General features: G+C 44.8%; 1 protein-coding gene across 4 annotated transcripts in view; it reads right to left on the bottom strand.

Annotated features, from left to right (window-relative positions):
• The window catches only part of MTHFD1L (methylenetetrahydrofolate dehydrogenase (NADP+ dependent) 1 like), a 243,645-nt gene that overhangs the window by 185,028 nt on the left and 39,044 nt on the right, over positions 1-19,573 (bottom strand). For all 4 annotated transcript variants that reach the window (XR_006289653.1, XM_037894986.2, XM_037894985.2 and 1 more), the window contains exon 11: positions 14,356-14,529. Coding sequence is in view for 3 of the 4 variants with exons in the window: in XM_037894986.2 (XP_037750914.1) it covers positions 14,356-14,529 (174 nt within the window). In the remaining variant the exon portion in view is untranslated. The remainder of the gene's footprint in view (positions 1-14,355; positions 14,530-19,573) is intronic.

The following is a 19,573-nucleotide window of genomic DNA, read 5'->3' as shown; positions in this document are numbered from 1 at the left end:
AGATTTTGAATAAAAACATAAAAAGCCCATAATCATTATTCTCCTTATAATACTCATTTCCCCTTGTGCCATCGGGTCACCAATTTCCTGGCAAGATATGAAATTTTCCATAACTTTGGAAAGTTTGTTTTTTCAAAATATGATCATAAAGAAGTAGTTTGCACATATTTATCTTTTGTCTTTATGCACTACATTCAACTTATAGTGGAAATATTTCTGTGGGAAAGCCACATGAGGTCTGACTGAAAAAAACAACAACATACAAACAGTGAGATGATATGCTGCACCAGCAGTAACCTCCATACAGTTAAGGGTATTGTTAAGAACCCAGCAAGAAACATACTACACACATTTTAAGATGATACTACAATGGGGGCTTTTTGCTTAGCTTTCTTGGTATTAACTCCTCAGTACTGGTGGTTCTGGTGATACTGATGTACAGTTGCTGTTCTACAGTGCTCTTGTTCACACAACCCTGAGCTACATGGTCTTGCACTGTTTCCATTCTGAATGGATGGGATGTGGGACTCTCTTAAATGAACGACTCAGCCTCACTTAAATGGTTACAGTGATACTTCTGGCCACCCTTTTAATGTCACTTCAATAGCTGTAGGAGACTTCTTTTTAAGCCCAAACACTGGTTTTATTGCTTTACTGGTTTTATAAAATGGCATCACCCTGTCACAATGTCCTGCAGGGGTCATCAGCAAGGACTGAACCGGATGCCAACAGATCTAAAAGCATGAGCCTCTACTGCTTGAGCTTAGAGGACTGTCCACACTATAGAGACTATATCAGCATACCTATGGCTACGCAGCTAAGCTGGCATAACCTCATACTGTAGCCTAAATTGACAGAAAGGATTTTTCCGTCAGTGTAGGAACACCACCTTCCTGAGTGACAGTAGCTATATTGAAAGCAGCACTCTTCTGTCAACAATGCTGCATCTACACTGGGGGTTAAGTTGGTCGACTACATTAGTGAAAACCATACCTCTGACTGAAGTTGCTATGTGGAGCTAACTTTTAAGTATAGGCCAAGCCTTCAACTCAATGGCAGATTCATAAATCTCTTATTCCAATCCCTAACGGTTGAAGTGCCTCATCATAAGACTGCATTTTTGCTAGTTATTTCTACTTAATCTTTACTTTCTTCTCTCTTTTTTTTTCTTTTCTTTTTTTTAAAGTATTCCCTGGGCCCTTCAGCCTGGTTAACACAATCACTTGTCACATATCTGTCCCCACTGTAAGTAAAAATGAATTCTCAATCTGAACTCAGCATCTGTAAACCCTGACCCTCCTGAAGCTAAGACATTAACCAGCAACACATCTTTTACATGGCTGTAGAAGTACTTTATATGTGATGCTTATTGAAACATACTTTTGGCAAATTACATAACATACATCTTAGTTCATCTCAAATAACATCTATGTTAGAAAACTATTAAACTTCTCATGCTAGTAAACCTAGAAAGCAGTATTTTCAGTGGCACAATATTTTATCACAGCTTTCCATATTCCCACACTTTACTCCTTATATTATTCTGCTTTCTTGTCAGTGAAATCAATTAAATAGTGGACAAATCTAGTGAAAGTGGCGGAAGCCACATAATTTGGGACACATAAAAACAGACTTATGGTAGCACAAGCAAGCGTAACAAAATTTATACAGGTTTCATACCATGTCCATTACTGTGGTATCTGTCTTGACAGGAGCTTTCTATACTGGACGGCAAACAAAGTAATAGAAGTTTAAGATGTCTGAATATGCAATCAACTGCAAGAGTAGTAAGGAAAGGGGAGTAGAAAGGCAGGGGAGCCCCCTAGAGTGGCGCCCTTATGGCGCTGTATATAGTACCCTGTCGGCCTGACCCCCCTTCGGTTCCTTCTTGCCATTGACTCCGACAGAGGGGAAGGAGGGCGGGTATTACAATGGACGCGAACAACACATCTTGAAGAACAAGTTACGAGAGGTAAATAATCGTCTTTTCTTCTTTGAATGCTTGTTCACGTCCATTCCAATTAAGTGACTTCCAATCTGACCATCAGAGGTGGGTAGGAGTCAAGGAATGATTGATTAGAGGACAGCTCTGCCAACCGCCACATCATCTCTGGCCTGTTGGTTGATGGTATAGTGGGCTGTAAATGTATGCACTGAGGACCAGGTAGCTGCTTTGCAGATTTTGTGGATGGGAATCTGCGCCAGAAAGGTAGTCGAAGACGCTTGCGCTCTCATCGAATGGACTGTGATTGCTGGGGCTGGGACCTTGGCCAACTCATAGACTGCATTCGCACGTGCTGTGATCCAGGACAAGATGCGCTGAGAAGATCCTGGAAGGCCCTTCATTCTATCGACTATGGCCATGAACAGTTGGGTTGATTTGCGAAAAGGCCTCATGCACTTTATGTAGAACACTAGGGCTCTTCGAACATCTAGCATGTGCAAGCTTTGGTGCTGCGGGCTCGTGTGAGACTTTGGAAAAAACACAGGCAGGCAAATATCCCGTCCGATGCGGAACTGGGAGACCACCTTAGGGAGGAATCTAGGGTGCAGTCTACGTTGCACCTTGTCCTTATGAAACACCGTGTAAGGGGGTTCAGAGGTGAGAGCCTTTAACTCAGACACTCTCCTTGCCGATGTAATGGCCACCAAGAATGTTACCTTCCATGTTCAGATTCCAGGTTGGTACTGGTGGTCGAGAGTAAGGATATACCCTCTCCAATCCCTTGAGGAAATGCACCACCATAGGATTTGTGAACACTGAGCATCCCGAATCCCCTGGATGGAAAGCTGAGATAGCCGCCAGGTGTACTCTGATGGATGAAAGTGATAGGCCTTGTTGCTTGACATCAAGCAGGTAGTCCAGTATGACCAGGATAGATACCTGGAGCGGTAACAAGTGTCTGGGGTTCACACCAGCAAGAGCACCTTTTCCACTTGGTCAAGTGAGTTGAAGTGGAAGGCTTCCTGCTGCCAACAGTATCTGTCTCACTGGCTAAGAGCACTGGCGTTCTATCAAATTTAGCCATGGAACGTCCAAGCCATGAGATGCAGGGACTGTAGTTTCGGGTGGAGAAGGCGGCTGTGGAACTGAGTGATCAAGTCCGGATACCGGGGTAGGGCTACTGGAGTGTCTACTGATAGTTTGAGGAGCATTGTATACCAGTGCTGACGTGGCCAGGATGGGGCAAGCAGGATCACGATTGCTCTGTCTCTGCGTATCTTGAGCAAGACCTGGTGGATCAGCGGGATTGGAGGGAAGGCATACTTCAGGCCTTCTCCCCACTGTATTAAGAACACGTTGGAGATGGAGCCCAGGCTGTGATTTTGAAATGAACAGAACTGATGGCGTTGCTTGTTGTCCTTGGCAAATAGGTCTACTTGGGTATAACCCCACTTTTGGAAAACTGACTGCAGGACATCTGGTCAGACTGACCATTCGTGAGCTTGGTAGGACCTGCTGAGGGGATCTGCTAACTCGTTTCTCAGCCCAGGGAGGTAGGATGCTTCCAGCTGTATGGACTGGGCTATATAGAAGTCCCAGAGGAGAATAGCCTCACAGAAGAGGGGTGAGGAGCGAGCTCTGCCCTGTTTGTTTATGTAGAACATGGTAGTGTTGTTGTCTGTCAGGACTGTCATGCTGTGACCTTGCAAAGTGGCATGAAAGGTTTGACAGGCCAGACGAACCACTCTGAGCTCCTTCAGGTTGATATGGAGTGGTATCTCGTCCTGCGTCCACAGACCTTGAGTTCTCAGATCCTCTAGGTGTGCACCCCAACCCAAATCTGACGCATCTGTTACTAACGTCAGTGAAGGTTGGGTTATGACGAAGGGGACATCCGCACAGACTACCGGCTGGTCCAGCCACCAGCACAGGGACCCTCGGACTTGCCCAGATACAGTTATTATCATGTCCAGGCTGTCTTGTGCTAGGCGGTAACATGATGTGAGCCACACTTGTAGGGGTCTGAGCCCCAGTCTGGCATGCTTGACTATGTAAGTGAAGGCTGCCATATGCCCTATTAACTTCAGGCAACCCCTCACGGTCGTGGTTGGGTACTGTAATATCATTTTGACAATTCGTTCTATGGCCTGAAACCTGGGAGGCTCGCTTTTGCCCGTACTGAGTCTAGGACTGCCCCTATGAATTCTATCCTTTGGGTTGGTATGAGTGACGACTTGCTTATGTTGAGAAGACCCAGTCTGTGAAAGGTGTCCCTGACTAGTGTAACATGGGACTGTACCTGCTCTCTGGAGTGCCCAGTCAGCAGCCAATCATTGAGGTACAGGTATACTCGAACCTGTCTTTTGCGCAAAAAAGCTGCTATCACCGCCATGCACTTGGTGAACATGCGGGGGGGAGGGCTGTGGAAAGGCTGAACGGGAGCACCATGAACTGGTAATGCCCTCAGTTTATCACAAAGCATAGGAAACGTCTGTGTGCCAGATGGATGGCAATGTGGAAATAGGTGTCCTTCATGTCGAGGGCAGCGTACGAATCTCCCAGATCCAGTGATGGGATGATAGTGCTTAGGGAGACCATGCGGAACCTGAGCTTGTACATAAATTTGTTGAGTCCACGAAAGTCTAGAATGGGTCTTAGACCCCACCTTTTGCCTTGGGGATTAGGAAATAACAGGATTAGAATCCCTTCCTCCTTAGCTCCTGAGGAACCTCCTCCACTGCCCCTATATCGATGATCGATTGCACCTCCTACATAAGGAGCTGCTCGCGAGAGGGGTACCTGAAGAGGGAAGGGGAAGGGGGGTGGGAGGAAGGAAAGGAGGAGAACTGGAGAGAGTATCCCACCTGTACCGTGCGTAGGATCCAGCATTCCAATGTTATACAGGACCACACACGGTAGAAGTGGGATAGACTATTTAAAAACTGTAGGGAGGGATCCTGGGGTTGGATTGGCAGGCTGACTTCACACATGCCTTCAAAACTCTTGCTTGGTTCCGGGCTGGGGCTTGTTTGGGCCTTGGTTAGACACGTTGTTCGACGGTCTGCGTCTATTATTCCTGTCTCGCCTGCGGTAGGGGTCTTGTCTGGGGTGAGGATGGTATTGCTCCTGCTGTGGAGGCTGAGGCCTGAAGGGCTTCCTCTGGGTTGCTGGTGTATGCATTCACAGGGATTTCATTGTAGCCCTGGAATCCTTGAGGTTATGCAGCCTCGAGTCCGTTTGCTCTGAAAAGAGGCCAGTACCTTCGAAAGGGAGGTCTTGCAATGTGTTTTGGACCTTGGGAGGGAGGTCTGATGCCTGTAGCTATGCTGAATGCCTCAAAACCACTCCTGATGAGATGGTTCTGGCCGCAGAGTCAGTTGAATTGAAAGAGGCTTGCTGGGATGTCCTGGTTACTGCTTTTCCTTCCTCAATCAGCACAGAAAACTCTGCATGTGAATCCTTGAACTTGGACATAGCATTCCAAGAGTTAAAGTTGTGCCTGTTAAGGATGGCCTGTTGGTTGACTATCCTAAGCTGCAGACCTCCCGACAAGTAGACCTTCCTGCCAAACAGGTCCAATTGTTTGGCCTCTTTGGACTTTGGTGCCGAGGCCTGCTGATTCTAGCGTTCTTTTTCTGTTAACAGCTGATACGACCAGGAACTAGGGGGGAGGGTGGGAGAACAAGAATTCATAGTCCTTAGAGGGGACCAAGTATTTTCTCTCTTCTCCCCTGGCGGTCAGGATATTAGAAGCTGGGGTTTGCCAGACTATCCAGAGTAATTATAAGACAGCCTTGATCAGTGTCAATGTTACCAGGCATATGCGCCGACTCCATGGGTGCTCCAGGGCTGGAGCACCCACGGGGAAAAATTGGTGGGTGCTCTGCACCCACCAGCAGCTCCCTGCCCTGCCCCAGTTCACCTCCACTGCTGCTCCGCCTCCTCCCTTGAGATTGCTGCCACATCCAGCTTCTCCCCCTGGCTCCCAGCACTTGCGCCGCGAAACAGCTGTTTCATGGCGGCAAGTGCTGGGAAGGAGGGGGAAACGCGGTGCGCTCAGGGGAGGAAGCGGGGCCGTGGCGGGGATTTGGGGAGGGGTCCAATAGGGCATGGAGGGGGCAGAGTTGGGATGGGGACTTTGGGGAAGAGGTTGGGATGGGGGCAGGGATGGGGGCAGGGCAGGGGTGGAGTCGGGGTGGGGCCCGGGCACCCACCAGCACTGAGATAAGTTGGCGCCTGTGCTTCCAGGGCCAGGATATCAACCATCAGATCCCCTGGCTCGACGGCCTCTTTTGCCTGAAGGTCCATATTAAGGGCAATCTGGTGGAGAAGTTCTTGATGTGCCCTGTGGTCAATAGACAAGGATTCCAATATTGATGTTCCTGCCGCCACGTCATCTGGCGAGGATGAGGATGTGTGCTGAGACTGAGCATCATCGTCCTGATCCTCCCGTAATCCTCCCGTACCAGGGCCCATCATGGCTGTCACTGCTCGAGAAGCAGACTGTGCCTCCTGAGGTCTTGGGGATGTACCTCTCGGTAGTGGTGCGGGCAATGGATCTGCCTCTGTCGACTGCTCTGGGGGATCTGAGATCGGTCTTGAAAGTGTGGCCTCTCTTGCCCTCAAGGTGTGTTTATATGGTGACTTGAGTGGCGTCCTGTTGAGCGCACTGACCTGGAAGCTCTAGAAAAAGCACTCTGTTGTTGGTGATAGGCCCAGGGGGTCCAAAAGGGCCACTGCCCTGGAGCCAGCCACTGCGGCTGCCAGGCTTTGTGGAATTCTCTACTGCTCTTGGTCCAGTGCCTGCTATAACTCGAGAGGCCTGAGTCGGCTTCAGAGCCTGAAGGGGAGGACCATGGCGGTACCGATGAACGTTGCACCACCGTGGGGCGCCGAGAGGTGCAGGCCAGGGACTGGTGCCAAGAAGATCTTGATGGTGAGCGGTACTGGCTATTCCGAGACCTGGACTATCCTAGCGAATACGGTGCTGGGGAAGTGGCTGGAACCTTGCTTTGGTGCCAAGTAACTGAGGATGTCATGGAGCAGTGCCAGGTCCTCGGAGGGGGTGTGAGGGCGCTTCATCATCTGGTGTCGTAAGCTTATGTAGGGTTGTCGGTGCTGGGGAGTGACGCTGTGGAGAGCTCGAATGAGAATGGTGCTGTGAGCGGTGCCAGATCTGTGACTGAGCGGCGCACCACTGCCCGTTTCCCTCTGGACAGCACCCGTCTAGGCGGTGCAAGAGGTTTCTCCTTGCATGGAAAGGGATTGGGCGCCGACAATTCAATGAGGTCCTTTGCAGCCTCAAATGTGTCAGGCTTGGAGGGGGGTTCCAAGACCTCCTCTAAACACTGGTCCGTGCTGAAGTCGCTGGGTGCCAGACTCAATGGTGTCGGGTCCTGATGAGAAACAGAGTCCTGCCTCTGAGCTGCAGGAGCCTCTCTGGGTGTCTTGGTCGCTCTTGGAGGGGATCATCCTCTTTCCCCTTTCTTATGTCACTTGGCCAGTGCCAGGGAGCTTGAGCGGTGCTGGGGCTGGTCGGCTCGTCTCGGTGCTGTGGATTTACAGTGCCGGGGATCTCTAGAGCCCGGTGCCAAATTGAGTACCAACACCGGGGCACTTCTCACTGAGGAGCTTGGGCCCGGTACCGGGTGATCTGGGGCCGCTGGTTGTAAAGCAGCCTCCATGAGCAGCTGCTTAAGATGAAAGTCCTTCTCTTTCTTAGTATGGGGCTTAAAGGCCTTGCAAATTTTGCAGCGCTCAGCCTGGTGTGCCTCCCCCAGACACCTAAGGCAGGATTCGTGGGGGTCGCTGGTGGGCATAGATTTGCTGAAGCTTTAAACCCCTAGGCTTGTGGCATGCCCTGCAGCCCAAGGTTGGTGGCTGGAACGAAATCCCAGTCACCTCTAACTAAACTGTACTTAACTAACTTACTAACTATTTAACAACAAACTGTCTAACAGGTAAAAACTAGATTGCTAAGAGATCACTCGCAAGTGAGGGAGCATGTTCCAATGCTGCCATGGACGCTAAGAAGGAACTGAAGGCGGGTTGGGCCAGCAGCATACTATATACAGCGCCATAAGGGTGCCACTCTAGGGGACTCCCCTGCCGTCCCGATGGGAGCAGCTAAGGGAAAAAGTTTCCAACGTCCGTGCACGCGGCGCACACACACCTGATTGGAATGGATGTGAACAAGCACTTGAAGAACAGATTATACAGAAAATCTACTTTGCTTATCAAATGCTGAACATTATGCATAATTAACTCCTCCCCATAAACTGGAATAACCCGTAAATGCAGAAACACAAAAATCTCAGCAGTTCCCTGTGAAGCCACATGCCTTACTAAGCCATTTTAGCACACTTGCTCCAGTGGCCAAAACTACAGCCTTTTAAAGCTGTTTGTATTTTTCTTTGGTTTCGAAGTAAACATAAAAATCCAATATAAAAATTTTACTGTTAATCTTGTCCTGGCAGGGGGACGAACCAGATGGCTGACAAGATCATTTCCATCTCCATTTTCTCCAATTCTGTACTGTTCTTTCACCATCCTGAAAGGCCTTTTCCCCCAACAGGCATTGTTGCCCATTTTCCTCACATTATCATCAGCCACAGTCAACTGAACAAATAAGAACTGTGGGGAACTTGAACTCTATTCCCACTCTCATTATTGATAAGACCACACACAAGGAAGTAGTACATTTTAAATATGGAAATAAAATAAATCACATCTCAGAACCTTACTGGCACTGGACAGAAAAAGGAGTCAATATTGTACAGCAGCAGTTCTCAAACTGTGGGCTGGGACCCCATTTCAATGGAGTCACCAGGGCTGGAGTTAAACTTGCTGGGGTCTGGGACTGAAGCCCGACCCCACTGCTGAGCCTGGGGCTGAAGTCCTTGGGCTTTGCCCCCCACCCGCCCCACCCTGGGGCAGTGGGTGTGGGCAGGCTCAGGTTTTGATTCCCCCCGTCCTGGGGTCCTGTAGTAATTTTTGTTATCAGCAGTGGGTTGCGGTGCAGTGAAGTTTGAGAACTCCTGTTCTACAGTCATCCTATCCCTCAGTAAGGAAGCATTCTATGCTAACCCTTATGTAATACTCCTGGGGGAATTCTGTGCCACTGCGCATGCACAGAATTTATATTCCACACAGATGTCTTTGCTTCCCCACAGAAAAATGACTTGAAGCAAAGGGAAGTCACAAGAGCGGTCATGCAACCCGCCCCAGCAGTATGTTCTGGTGCACGGACATCTGGCAAAGAGGTAAATCACTGTGGGGCAGCAGGCGGGACTGAGGAAGACCCAGCTGGTCTTTGGCATTTTGGGATGTATAAGTAGGGGCACAGCGAGCAGATCGAGGGACGTGATCGTTCCCCTCTATTCGACACTGGTGAGGCCTCATCTGGAGTACTGTGTCCAGTTTTGGGCCCCACACTACAAGAAGGACGTGGAGAAATTGGAGAGAGTCCAGCGAAGGGCAAAAAAAATGATTAGGGGTCTAGAGCACATGACTTATGAGGAGAGGCTGAGGGAGCTGGGATTGTTTAGTCTGCAGAAGAGAAGAATGAGGGGGGATTTGATAGCTGCTTTCAACTACCTGAAAGGGGGTTCCAAAGAGGATGGCTCTAGACTGTTCTCAATGGTAGCAGATGACAGAACGAGGAGTAATGGTCTCAAGTTGCAATGGGGGAGGTTTAGATTGGATATTAGGAAAAACTTTTTCACTAAGAGGGTGGTGAAACACTGGAATGCGTTACCTAGGGAGGTGGTAGAATCTCCTTCCTTAGAGGTTTTTAAGGTCAGGCTTGACAAAGCCCTGGCTGGGATGATTTAACTGGGACTTGGTCCTGCTTCGAGCAGGGGGTTGGACTAGATGACCTTCTGGGGTCCCTTCCAACCCTGATATTCTATGATTCTATGGTGGTTCCTACCCTGCGCCAGGCTCAGCTGCTAGTTCCGGCTGAGCTGGGAGGACGGGATTTCCTCTTCCCCTGCACGGCATATGGGGCCCAGTCAAACCCACCCCCGGATTTCCTACCTAGCCCCCCCAGCTGCAGGAAGCTCTGCAAACTCCACATTCCTGCTTCCTGTACCCATCGCTCCTCAGCTGTAGGAGAGCCTGTACTCCCCAATGCCATGATGGAGCCACCACATTTGACAAATAACATTTTCAGAATTTTGCAGAATTTTAAAATATGGTGCACAGAATTTTTTTGGGGGGGTGGCACAGAATACCTTCAGGAGTAACATAACAATGGTTGTTACTATAACGTATAGCTATTGGCCGAGTTACAATAGCCTCATACAAATTACTCTAAGTAGGGATCCACTGCATAATTCAATTATGCAGCTATACATAGGGACAATTTATTTATTGCTAAAATATTATATACACCTCTTTGCACCATTTTCCTGAAAGCTCTCAGTTTCATACCTGGTCTGCTCACTATTTTGCCATCCTTCCTTCACGTCTGGATAGATTAAACTAGCTAGAGATAGAAAAGGTAACAAGAAATCATTCTACAAATACGGGGGGGTGGGGAGAGACCCACCTACTACTCCAGGTCCCATTCCAGGGACCCTGTAAATAGCAGCATCCTGCTGCACCTCTTTAATCTCTGTCAATGCTGCTATTTTTCCCTGGACACTTCCCCATGGCCCCAGCACTTCTTTGCCCTCACTTCAGGGCACTCAGCTGCTCAGTCTCAGCAACCAGCCACTGCTTTGTCCAAAGTACTTAGTTCTCTCAGCCCTCCAGGAATGCAGTTCTTACTCCCTGGGCTCCCAGTAGCAACTGACCCTGCCCTGCCGTTCCTCTTATCTGAGCCTACTGGGCCCAGATAGGCTGCATGGGGCACAGCCACTCTAGGCTGCTCAGAGGACTCACCTCCACCGCTCCCTGCTGAGGTTACCTGTTTTTACCCTAGTGTGGGGCCAATGCCTCATCACTGGGGGGGGAGGAGAGGGAGGAGAAGGGGGAGAGAGAGAGAGAGAGAGAAAAACAGAAAATGTGGAAATACCAAAAGTGCTAAATATCTTTTTTGATTCAGTTTTCACCAAAAACTTTAGTAGCAATTGGACAACAAAAAATATAAGTGAAAATGAGGTAAGATCAGAGGTTAAAATAGGGAAGAACAGGTTAAAAATTACTTAGACAAGTTAGATGTCTTCAAGTCACCAGGGCCTGATGAAATACATCCTAGAGTACTCAAGGAGCTAACTGAGGAGATACCTGAGCCATTAGAGATTATCTTTGAAAAGACATGGAAGATGGGTGAGATTCCAGAGGACTGGAAAAGGGCAAATATAGTACCAATCTATAAAAAGGGGAATAAGGGCAACCCAGAGAATTATAGACCAGTCAGCTTAATTTCAGTACCTGGAAAGATAATGGAGCAAGTAATTAAGCAATTAATTTCCAATTACCTAGAAGATAATAAGGCGGTTAGAAACAGCATGGATTTATCAAGAACAAATCTTGCCAAAGCAACCTAATAGCTTTCTTCAACAGGGTAACAAGCCTTGTGGATAGAGGGGAAGTGGCAGATGTGGTATATCTTAATTTTAATAAGGCTTTTGATATTGTCTCGCATGACTGTCTCAAACAGACTAGGAAAATAAAACCTAGATGGAGCTACTATAAGGCGGTTGCATAACTGATTGGAAAACTGTTCTCAGAGGGTAGTTATCAGTGATGCACAATCAAGCTGGAAGGGCATACTGAGAGGGGTTCCACAGGGATCATTTCTGAGTCTGGTTCTGTTCAATATCTTCATCAGTGATATAGATAATGGCGTAGAGAGTACACTTATAAAGTTTGCGGACAATACCAAGCTGGGAGGAGTTGTAAGTGCTTTAGAGAGGGGGATTTAGATTTAGTTGGGGATTGGTCTTGCTTTGAGCAGGGGGTTGGACTAGATGACTCCTGAGATCCCTTCCAACCCTGATAGTCTATGATTCTAGAGGATAGGATTAAAATTCAAAATGATCTAGAGAAACTGGAGAAATGGTCTGAAGTAACTAGGATGAAATTCAATAAGAACAAAGCAAAGTTCTCCACTTAGGAAGGAACAGTCAGCTGCACATATACAGAACGGGAAATGACTGCCTAGGAAGGAGTACTGCAGAAAGGGATCTGGGGTTCATAGTGGATCACAAACTCAATATAACTCAAAAATGTAACACTGTTGCAAAAAAAGCAAACATCATTCTGGTAAGTATTAGGAGTGCTGTAAGCAAGTCACGAGAAGTAATTCTTCCAACCCACTCAGGCTTCAGCTGGAGTATTGTGTCCAGTTCTGGGTGCCATATTTCAGGAAAGATGTGGACAATTTGGAGAAAGTCCGGAGAAGAGCAACAAAAATGATTACAGGTCTAGAAAACATGATCTATGACGGAAGATTAAAAAATTGGGTTTGTTTAGGCTGGAGAACAGAACTCTGAGGATGGACGTGATAACAGTTTTCAAGTACATAAAAGGGTGTTACAAGGACATGGGAGAAAAACTGTTAGGATAGGACAAGAAGAAATGGATTTAAATTGCAGCAAGGGCAGTTTAGGTTGGACATTAGAAAAAATTCTGTCAGGGTAGTTAAGCACTGGAATAAATTGTCTAGGGAAGTTGTGGAATCTGTCATTGGAGATTTTTAAGAGCAGATTAGACAAACACTTGTCAGGGGTGATCTAGATAATACTTAGTCCTGCCTTTAGTGCATGGGGCTGGATTAGAAGACCTCTCAAGGTCCCTTCCAGTCCTACGATTCTATAATTTCTCTCTCACACCCACAAAGCAGCATTCAGAGTATGTATTGCACTTTCTCCTAGGTTGCTGCCCTTAAAAGGGCAGATTGGGATGTAAAAAGAGGAAGCGTACAGGAGGCAGTTCCTCACATCTTAAACTCTATCTGAATAGAGTTCGGCATCACATTCATGTTCCCTCCTAAGCTACTTCTAAATCTGTGCTTGTGTGCAGCTCCACTTCTCCGGGGCTTTAGGAACAGCCTTCCCCTGCTGCACTGTGCCTAAATCATGCAGCAGCTTAGAACCTGAAAAAGCAGAACAATTTTGCTCATCATCAACCTCATGGCCGAACCGGCTTCTATTTTATTTTTTTCAGTTAAAATTAAAAATGTAACTCAATAGACATACACGATTGCTTTTGTGTTTCAAAGAAAGGCTCTTGTATTCTTCTCTCAGTGAACCTTCAAAATAAGGAATATTTCTGTAAATTGTAATTCCACAAGATGGCCTTGATGACAACTTCGCAAGTTTCTAGGTGACAGACTGATGTGACAGAAATTCACTGAACTGATGCCAGGCATCCAGATTTCCCACTAAGCATGTGCAAAAGCTAACTGTGTTTGTGCTAGCATGGAAGATACTAGTTGATCAAGGGATTGGCAGGACAAAGGCAACTAAGAATGGCTCTCTACTCTGGACCATCTGGAAATCTTAACTTCCCAATTTTGTTGCACTACTGCCAAAAACAACAAAAAAAGAATGTCACTAGAACTGGATTACATCTGGCAATGAAAAAAATTTGCTGTATCTTCCATTCTTCCCCCCACCCTTTATATATACTACGCTTAGTTGCCAGAAAAAAAAAGGTGCTAAATAGCCTTTAGAGAATTTTATGAAAACAACCTAAAACTTATCAATTCACAAAATAAAAACACCAGTGCATTACTACAGGCTTTTGTTGTAAAAAGAAAGCAAAGGACAAACTGCAATCTAATGTTTCATGAAAATGGTTGCACATAAGTGCAAGTGTGAAGAACTTTCCTTTTCCCAAAGCAGGTGAGAGAGAAAATATTTACTTTCTAAGTGGGTGAGAAAAGGAGGCAAAGGAAAGTGGGTGAGAAAAGGAGACAGGCATTTCTAGACGAAGCATAACATTTTAAAATAATCATGGGAACAGAGAGTAGGATAAGCCTGCCTGGAGACGTGTCTACATTTTAGGGGAAAAACATGGATTTTATTTAACTATGCAGTTTGCTATTCAATAAAAAAAGTATTTACATTAATACCAATAGATTACCATGTCGTTTCCATTAAAAATTGTTTATGAACAGCCACAGTGCAGACAAAGTGACTGCACTTCTGAGTCAAATACTTTAAGAGCTGATGAGTCAAGAAAAATCAAATAGTTATAGAAGACATTTTAAGAAGCTTAACTCGATCTACCTTCCAAAAAAACATACTTAATTTCTGTAATCACAGCTTGAAGAAAAAAAAAAAAAGTTTTGTTTTTTTTTTTTAAAAAGGGGGGAAAATAAATACTTGCTTTCATAATGCACCAAGTGCTGCAAGTTTATAATGGGTAATTTATTCAGTAAATTAAAAGATATGAGTCACATGTTTGTGTTAGCAGAGAGAGAGCAGGGAAGGGGGAAGCTTAGTGTATATTCTTACCCAGCAACTAGAACGTATTTTCCATCTGGTTGATCCTTTAACCTTTCCAGCAGGGACAAACGTACTTTGGCTTTGGTTTGGCCATAGATTTCAATTTCATCTGCAAGCAATCCTATCTCCTTGGCAAGTACATCAACAGCTTTTGGACTCTGTCCTCGGGAAATCTCAATATCACTGGAAAAGAAAACAAATAGGAGCCAAGAGACTTCTCTCAGCTTAGGTGGTCGATGACAACACAAAATAACAGCAAACGCTGCAACAATGAAGTTATTGTAACCGCTTTATGATCTCTTCTCCCAGATTTTGTTATCTGAACCTAAATACTAGCCAATGCCTAATGTAATATTGGAAAACATGTTTGTGTTATCTCCCCTCCCCTGACCCCCGCCCCCGGAATGTTTACTAACATTTATTTCATTGTATTATTTTCTTTAATTGGGGTCCAAATATTACACAATGACTCCATATCAGACTAGTCAGTGTCTGCTGGATATTCAAGAATGTCACTTTGGAATGAAATTTTCTGTCAGTTTCTTTTCTTCCTCTATAGCAGTACATTTCAGCATTTACATGTACACATTACTGCAACGAACATACATTCCTTATAGTTAGCACTCATATCAACACAGACAAACATACTTACACATCAAAGAATGTGAAAACAAACTTTAAGCCTCACTGCTCCCCCATGAGGTAATGTACGGAGGCAGATAACATACAGGGATCAGTTCACCTACCACTGAAATACAATATATGTGGGATAGCACACAGTGGCTGTTTAACTACACATAACACTACACAACAGGTAAAGATAAGATGGAAAGAAGAACAAGGCAACACACTAAAACTGCAGGGAATTTACCGTGGGTTAGGTGAACATCATAAACCAAATTGGGATTTAACAGCCATAGCCTTGAAAAAGAAATGCCAGGGGATCTTTAATATCTGCACATGAATAAGGACTAGTGTTAAAACAACTGCAGATGTCACCTCTTAGCACTCATTAACACTAAATTGGGTCATTTATTATTCAATTCTCATTCAGAGACAAATATACCACTTAATCAATCAACAAAATTTCCTGTAGTAGGGAGGTGTCTTTCCAGAGGTCTCTGATCCACATACTGACCCTACCTAAAAAGAAAAGGAGTACTTGTGGCACCTTAGAGACTAACCATTTTATTTGAGCATAGGCTTTCGTGAGCTACAGCTCACTTCATCGGATGAAGCGAGCTGTAGCTCACGAAAGCCTATGCTCAAATAAAATGATTAGTCTCTAAGGTGCCACAAATACTCCTTTTCTTTTTGCGAATACAGACTAACACGGCTGCTACTCTGAAACCTGACCCTACCTAGTGAGATATTACAGGATCACAATACATGACGATTTGGCTGCAGACAATTTCTACTCATTCCCCCTGCATTAAATGCATTCTCCTCCCTTGCATCAATTCTTCTCTCTAAACAAAAGTGCATACCAAAGAGACCTCTTGCATAAAGGATAGTTTCAGTATTTCTATGCTTTTCTGCATCAAACTCTATAAATATGTACTTAAAAAAAGGTAAGGAGTACTTGTGGCACCTTAGAGACTAAGAAATTTATTTGAGCATAAGCTTTGAATCTGGTTTATTTAAGGGAGTGAGACATGCAAATTTCAGCAGCTGGGACACCATATGGATGTGCAAGACGACACCGTTGAGCAGCAAAGAGAAACAGAAGTGTGGCTGGCAAAATTTTTTCTTTTAACTCTACTTCATTTTGAAGATATTGAAATTCCTATACAGAATTGTGTATTAAATCATCTTTAGTGTCTTTTTGTAACTTGAGAGATAACAACCTAAAAATGGACTTCCTGAATTGCTTGTAGCGCTCTAAGCTCTCTCTACTTCCTTCACCTCTCCTTACAGAGGTGACTCCCACACAAAATTCTGTAGAATCTCCTTCCTCCATCAGATGATCTACCTAAGCAAAATAACTGCTGTTGTCATTCCTTCGCTGAAGACCTCTTAAGAACCTTTGGGGGAAACAGCTTTTTAATACAAACAGAAAGCCTTTTACCAAGGAGGTTACATATAAATGGAGACATCCAACAGAATGCAGTTATTTTTGAATACAACAGGATCACTCCTCTATTAACAAGTGTGACAAAGCTCTGACCTTGTCTCAGTGGGTCCCGCGCTTCCTGGCGAACTACACTAGCCTCAGAGGCTCACTGTGACCCTCCATGTAGCCCTTCTCTCTCTAGAGGCAAGGGTCACAGCCTACTGAGCCATTTTCATCATAACCCAGCAAGGGAGGTGAGGAGAAGCTATCCTCCCTCGCACAGACTCTGTTGTCCCCCAATCTCAGTGATTAGTCGGGGAGGGCAGGGGAGAGCCCGGGCCTGCCCTCCACTCTGGGATCCAGCCCAGGGACCCTGATAGTAGCAGCTCTTGGTAGCTGACTTTTTGGAAACAGGACAAGTACGATTCCCTGGGCCACTTCTCCACAGCAGCTCACACTTCCTCAATATCTACATCACCCTTACCTCAGGGCCTCCATTCTTGTGCCTGATAGGGTTTGTACTGCTCTGTTTCTCCAGCAGCATGGCTTCCTCCTACAGCTCCTGACACCTCCCTGACTAACTGGGAGGCTTTTCACTAGTTTCAGCCAGCCCCTGATTGGCTTCAGGTGTCCCAATCAAACTAGCTGTCTCCACTGCTTTCTGGAAGGATCTTAATTGGCCCCAGGTGTCTTGATTAACCTGGAGCAACTGCAATTTGGTTACCATGGTAACAGGGATTTGTTTAGGCTGGGGCTAACATACCTGTTTCTCACTACTTTCCTATAGCCATCTGGCCTTGTCCCGTCACACAAGATGGTGCAAGAAAAGACTTTACAATGATTTGGCATTTATATCTTAACTATAACTGGTGAAAATAAGGCTTTTTAAGTGTTTATGTCTCACCACTTAATTATTTCTGTCAACAAATATTCTCCAGAATGTTTCTGATAGCAAATATTACTAAACATCCGCTGCACCATAGACACAGATGAACACAAGTACTACTACATTTTTTTAATGGCTGAGGGAGACTGGTCCTACAGTTTATAATATTTCTAGCACACAGATGATTATAATCAGCATCCAGAAACTATCACATGCTTTCCTAATGGACCTAGGTATATTACGCAATTATAGAAAAAAGTTGCTGCTGAGATCAAAATCAAAGTCTCCTACACCCTCTGAGCTCTGTTGTTCAGTTCTGGAAGCAACTACCTGAGTAGAAATGCATCACCCTTATACCTAAACAGGAAAATGTTTTATTTCTTCATAAGAATGGCCCTACTGGGTCAGACCAAATGTCCATCTAGCCCAGCATCCTGTCTTCCAACAGCAGCCAGTGCCAGAGGGAATGAACAGAACAGGTAATCATCAAGCGATCCACCCCGTCGCTCATCCCCAGGTTCTGGCAAACAGAGGCTATGGACACCATCCCTGCCCATCCTGGCTAATAGCCATTGATGGACCTATCCTCTATGAACTTATTTAGTTCTTTTTTGAACCCGGTTATGGTCTTGGCCTTCACAACATTCTCTGGCAAAGTTCCACTAGTTGACTGTGCGTTCTGTGAAGAAATACTTCCCTTTGTTTTAAACCTGCTGCCTATTAATTTCATTTGGTAACCCCTAGTAACCAACACTTCCTTATCTACTTTCTCTACACCAGTCATGATTTTATAGACCTCAATCATATCTCCCTTTAGCCATCACTTTTCCAAGCTGAAAAGTCCCAGTCTTCTTAGCCTCTCCTCATATGGAAGCCATATGATTTAACTGTAGTTTATGAAACAGACAACTTCCTTTTTTATTAATAGAGAGAATCTTTGACTTTTGCGTTCAGGGCTACTTGCAGGTTTTTCCAGACAGCTTAAGCCTCATACTTCAGTTTTCAGTACTAACTGTTCTTGGTTTTTCACATACTTGAAATTCAGCATTAGAAACAGCAATAAGGGACAGGCTGAGTGCCTGAGGCAGGATTCCTCAGTTAAAGGGAATATAAACCAAAGGGGCAGAACAACTTCAATCCAATTAGAAACAGTCACACAGAGAGCTGCAGCATTCAGCACAGAGGAAGGGCGAGGAATCAAGACACTGATCCAAAGCACAATGAAGTCATTGGGAACTCCTCCATAGACTTTGATGGGCTTTGGATCTGGCCCTTACAGCCCCACTGAACTCATTGTCTCTTCTGATTCCCTTACAATGTGTCTACCTGGCAAAAGGTTACCCTAATGGCTCCAACGTGTACAATTCCCAATTAAATAGCTCCATCAGCAGTTTGATCTGACCAGCTACTGTTCTTCTTGGAATTTGTGTATGTGTTTTGTGGTGAAGGAGATAAAAGCAAAAACATAATTTCCCCTTCCATGTTTCAATAACTTCCAAGTATATATCATACAACACCATATAAAACATAGCTCTTTAAAGATTTTACTTTATTTTAAAACATTAGAAAGGTCTCCAATTGTACTTTCCTACACACATTAAAAATTAGTTGCATTCGTGTATGTCTGCACGTTCCTTTGCTAAGTATTACATTTATTAATAAGTTATATATTTTTATTTTCCATTGCACTTATTACATTCAGAATAGTTTAACATATTTATCCTATCTACAGATGTTAGCTTTATTTTAAACAGATTTATTTTATTGTTACCTAAAAAATGTTTGAGGGTCAATTTTTGTTGTTGTTGCTGAATGTATTGTTTTGATTTCTGGATGAAAGAAACATGGGAAATAAAGGATAACTTTTAATCAACATGTTAAGCTTGAAGAAATTTTTGGTAATGTTAGTTGGACTAAAATATATTCATATGTACCAACTTTTTCCAACATCTGACATGGATGGCCAGTTTTTAAATAGTTAATTTAAATATTTTCAATATATATAAATGTTACTTATTTGATACTAAACAAAAAGATTAGAAAATTAGGTTTTCTGTCAGAACAAGACAAGTTAAATATCTGCTGGCAACAGTGTTATACTGTAAATTACACTGGGAATTTACAAAATACAAGATTAAAAAAATCTCTACATCTAGTCAGTATGCACACTGAGAATTTATTACAATGTCTTTGGAAATGAATCTAATTAACGCCCCAGAGCTCCTTGAGAGCAAAAAGCAGATGTTCCCTGTTTTAGTTCCTATGCTTCTTTCTTACTTGTTTTCAAT

Source organism: Chelonia mydas, chromosome 3, assembly GCF_015237465.2.
Source record: "Chelonia mydas isolate rCheMyd1 chromosome 3, rCheMyd1.pri.v2, whole genome shotgun sequence".
NCBI classification, from domain to species: Eukaryota; Metazoa; Chordata; order Testudines; family Cheloniidae; genus Chelonia; species Chelonia mydas.
Note: the sequence above shows the minus strand (reverse complement) of the source record. Positions and strands in the feature narration are given on the sequence as shown.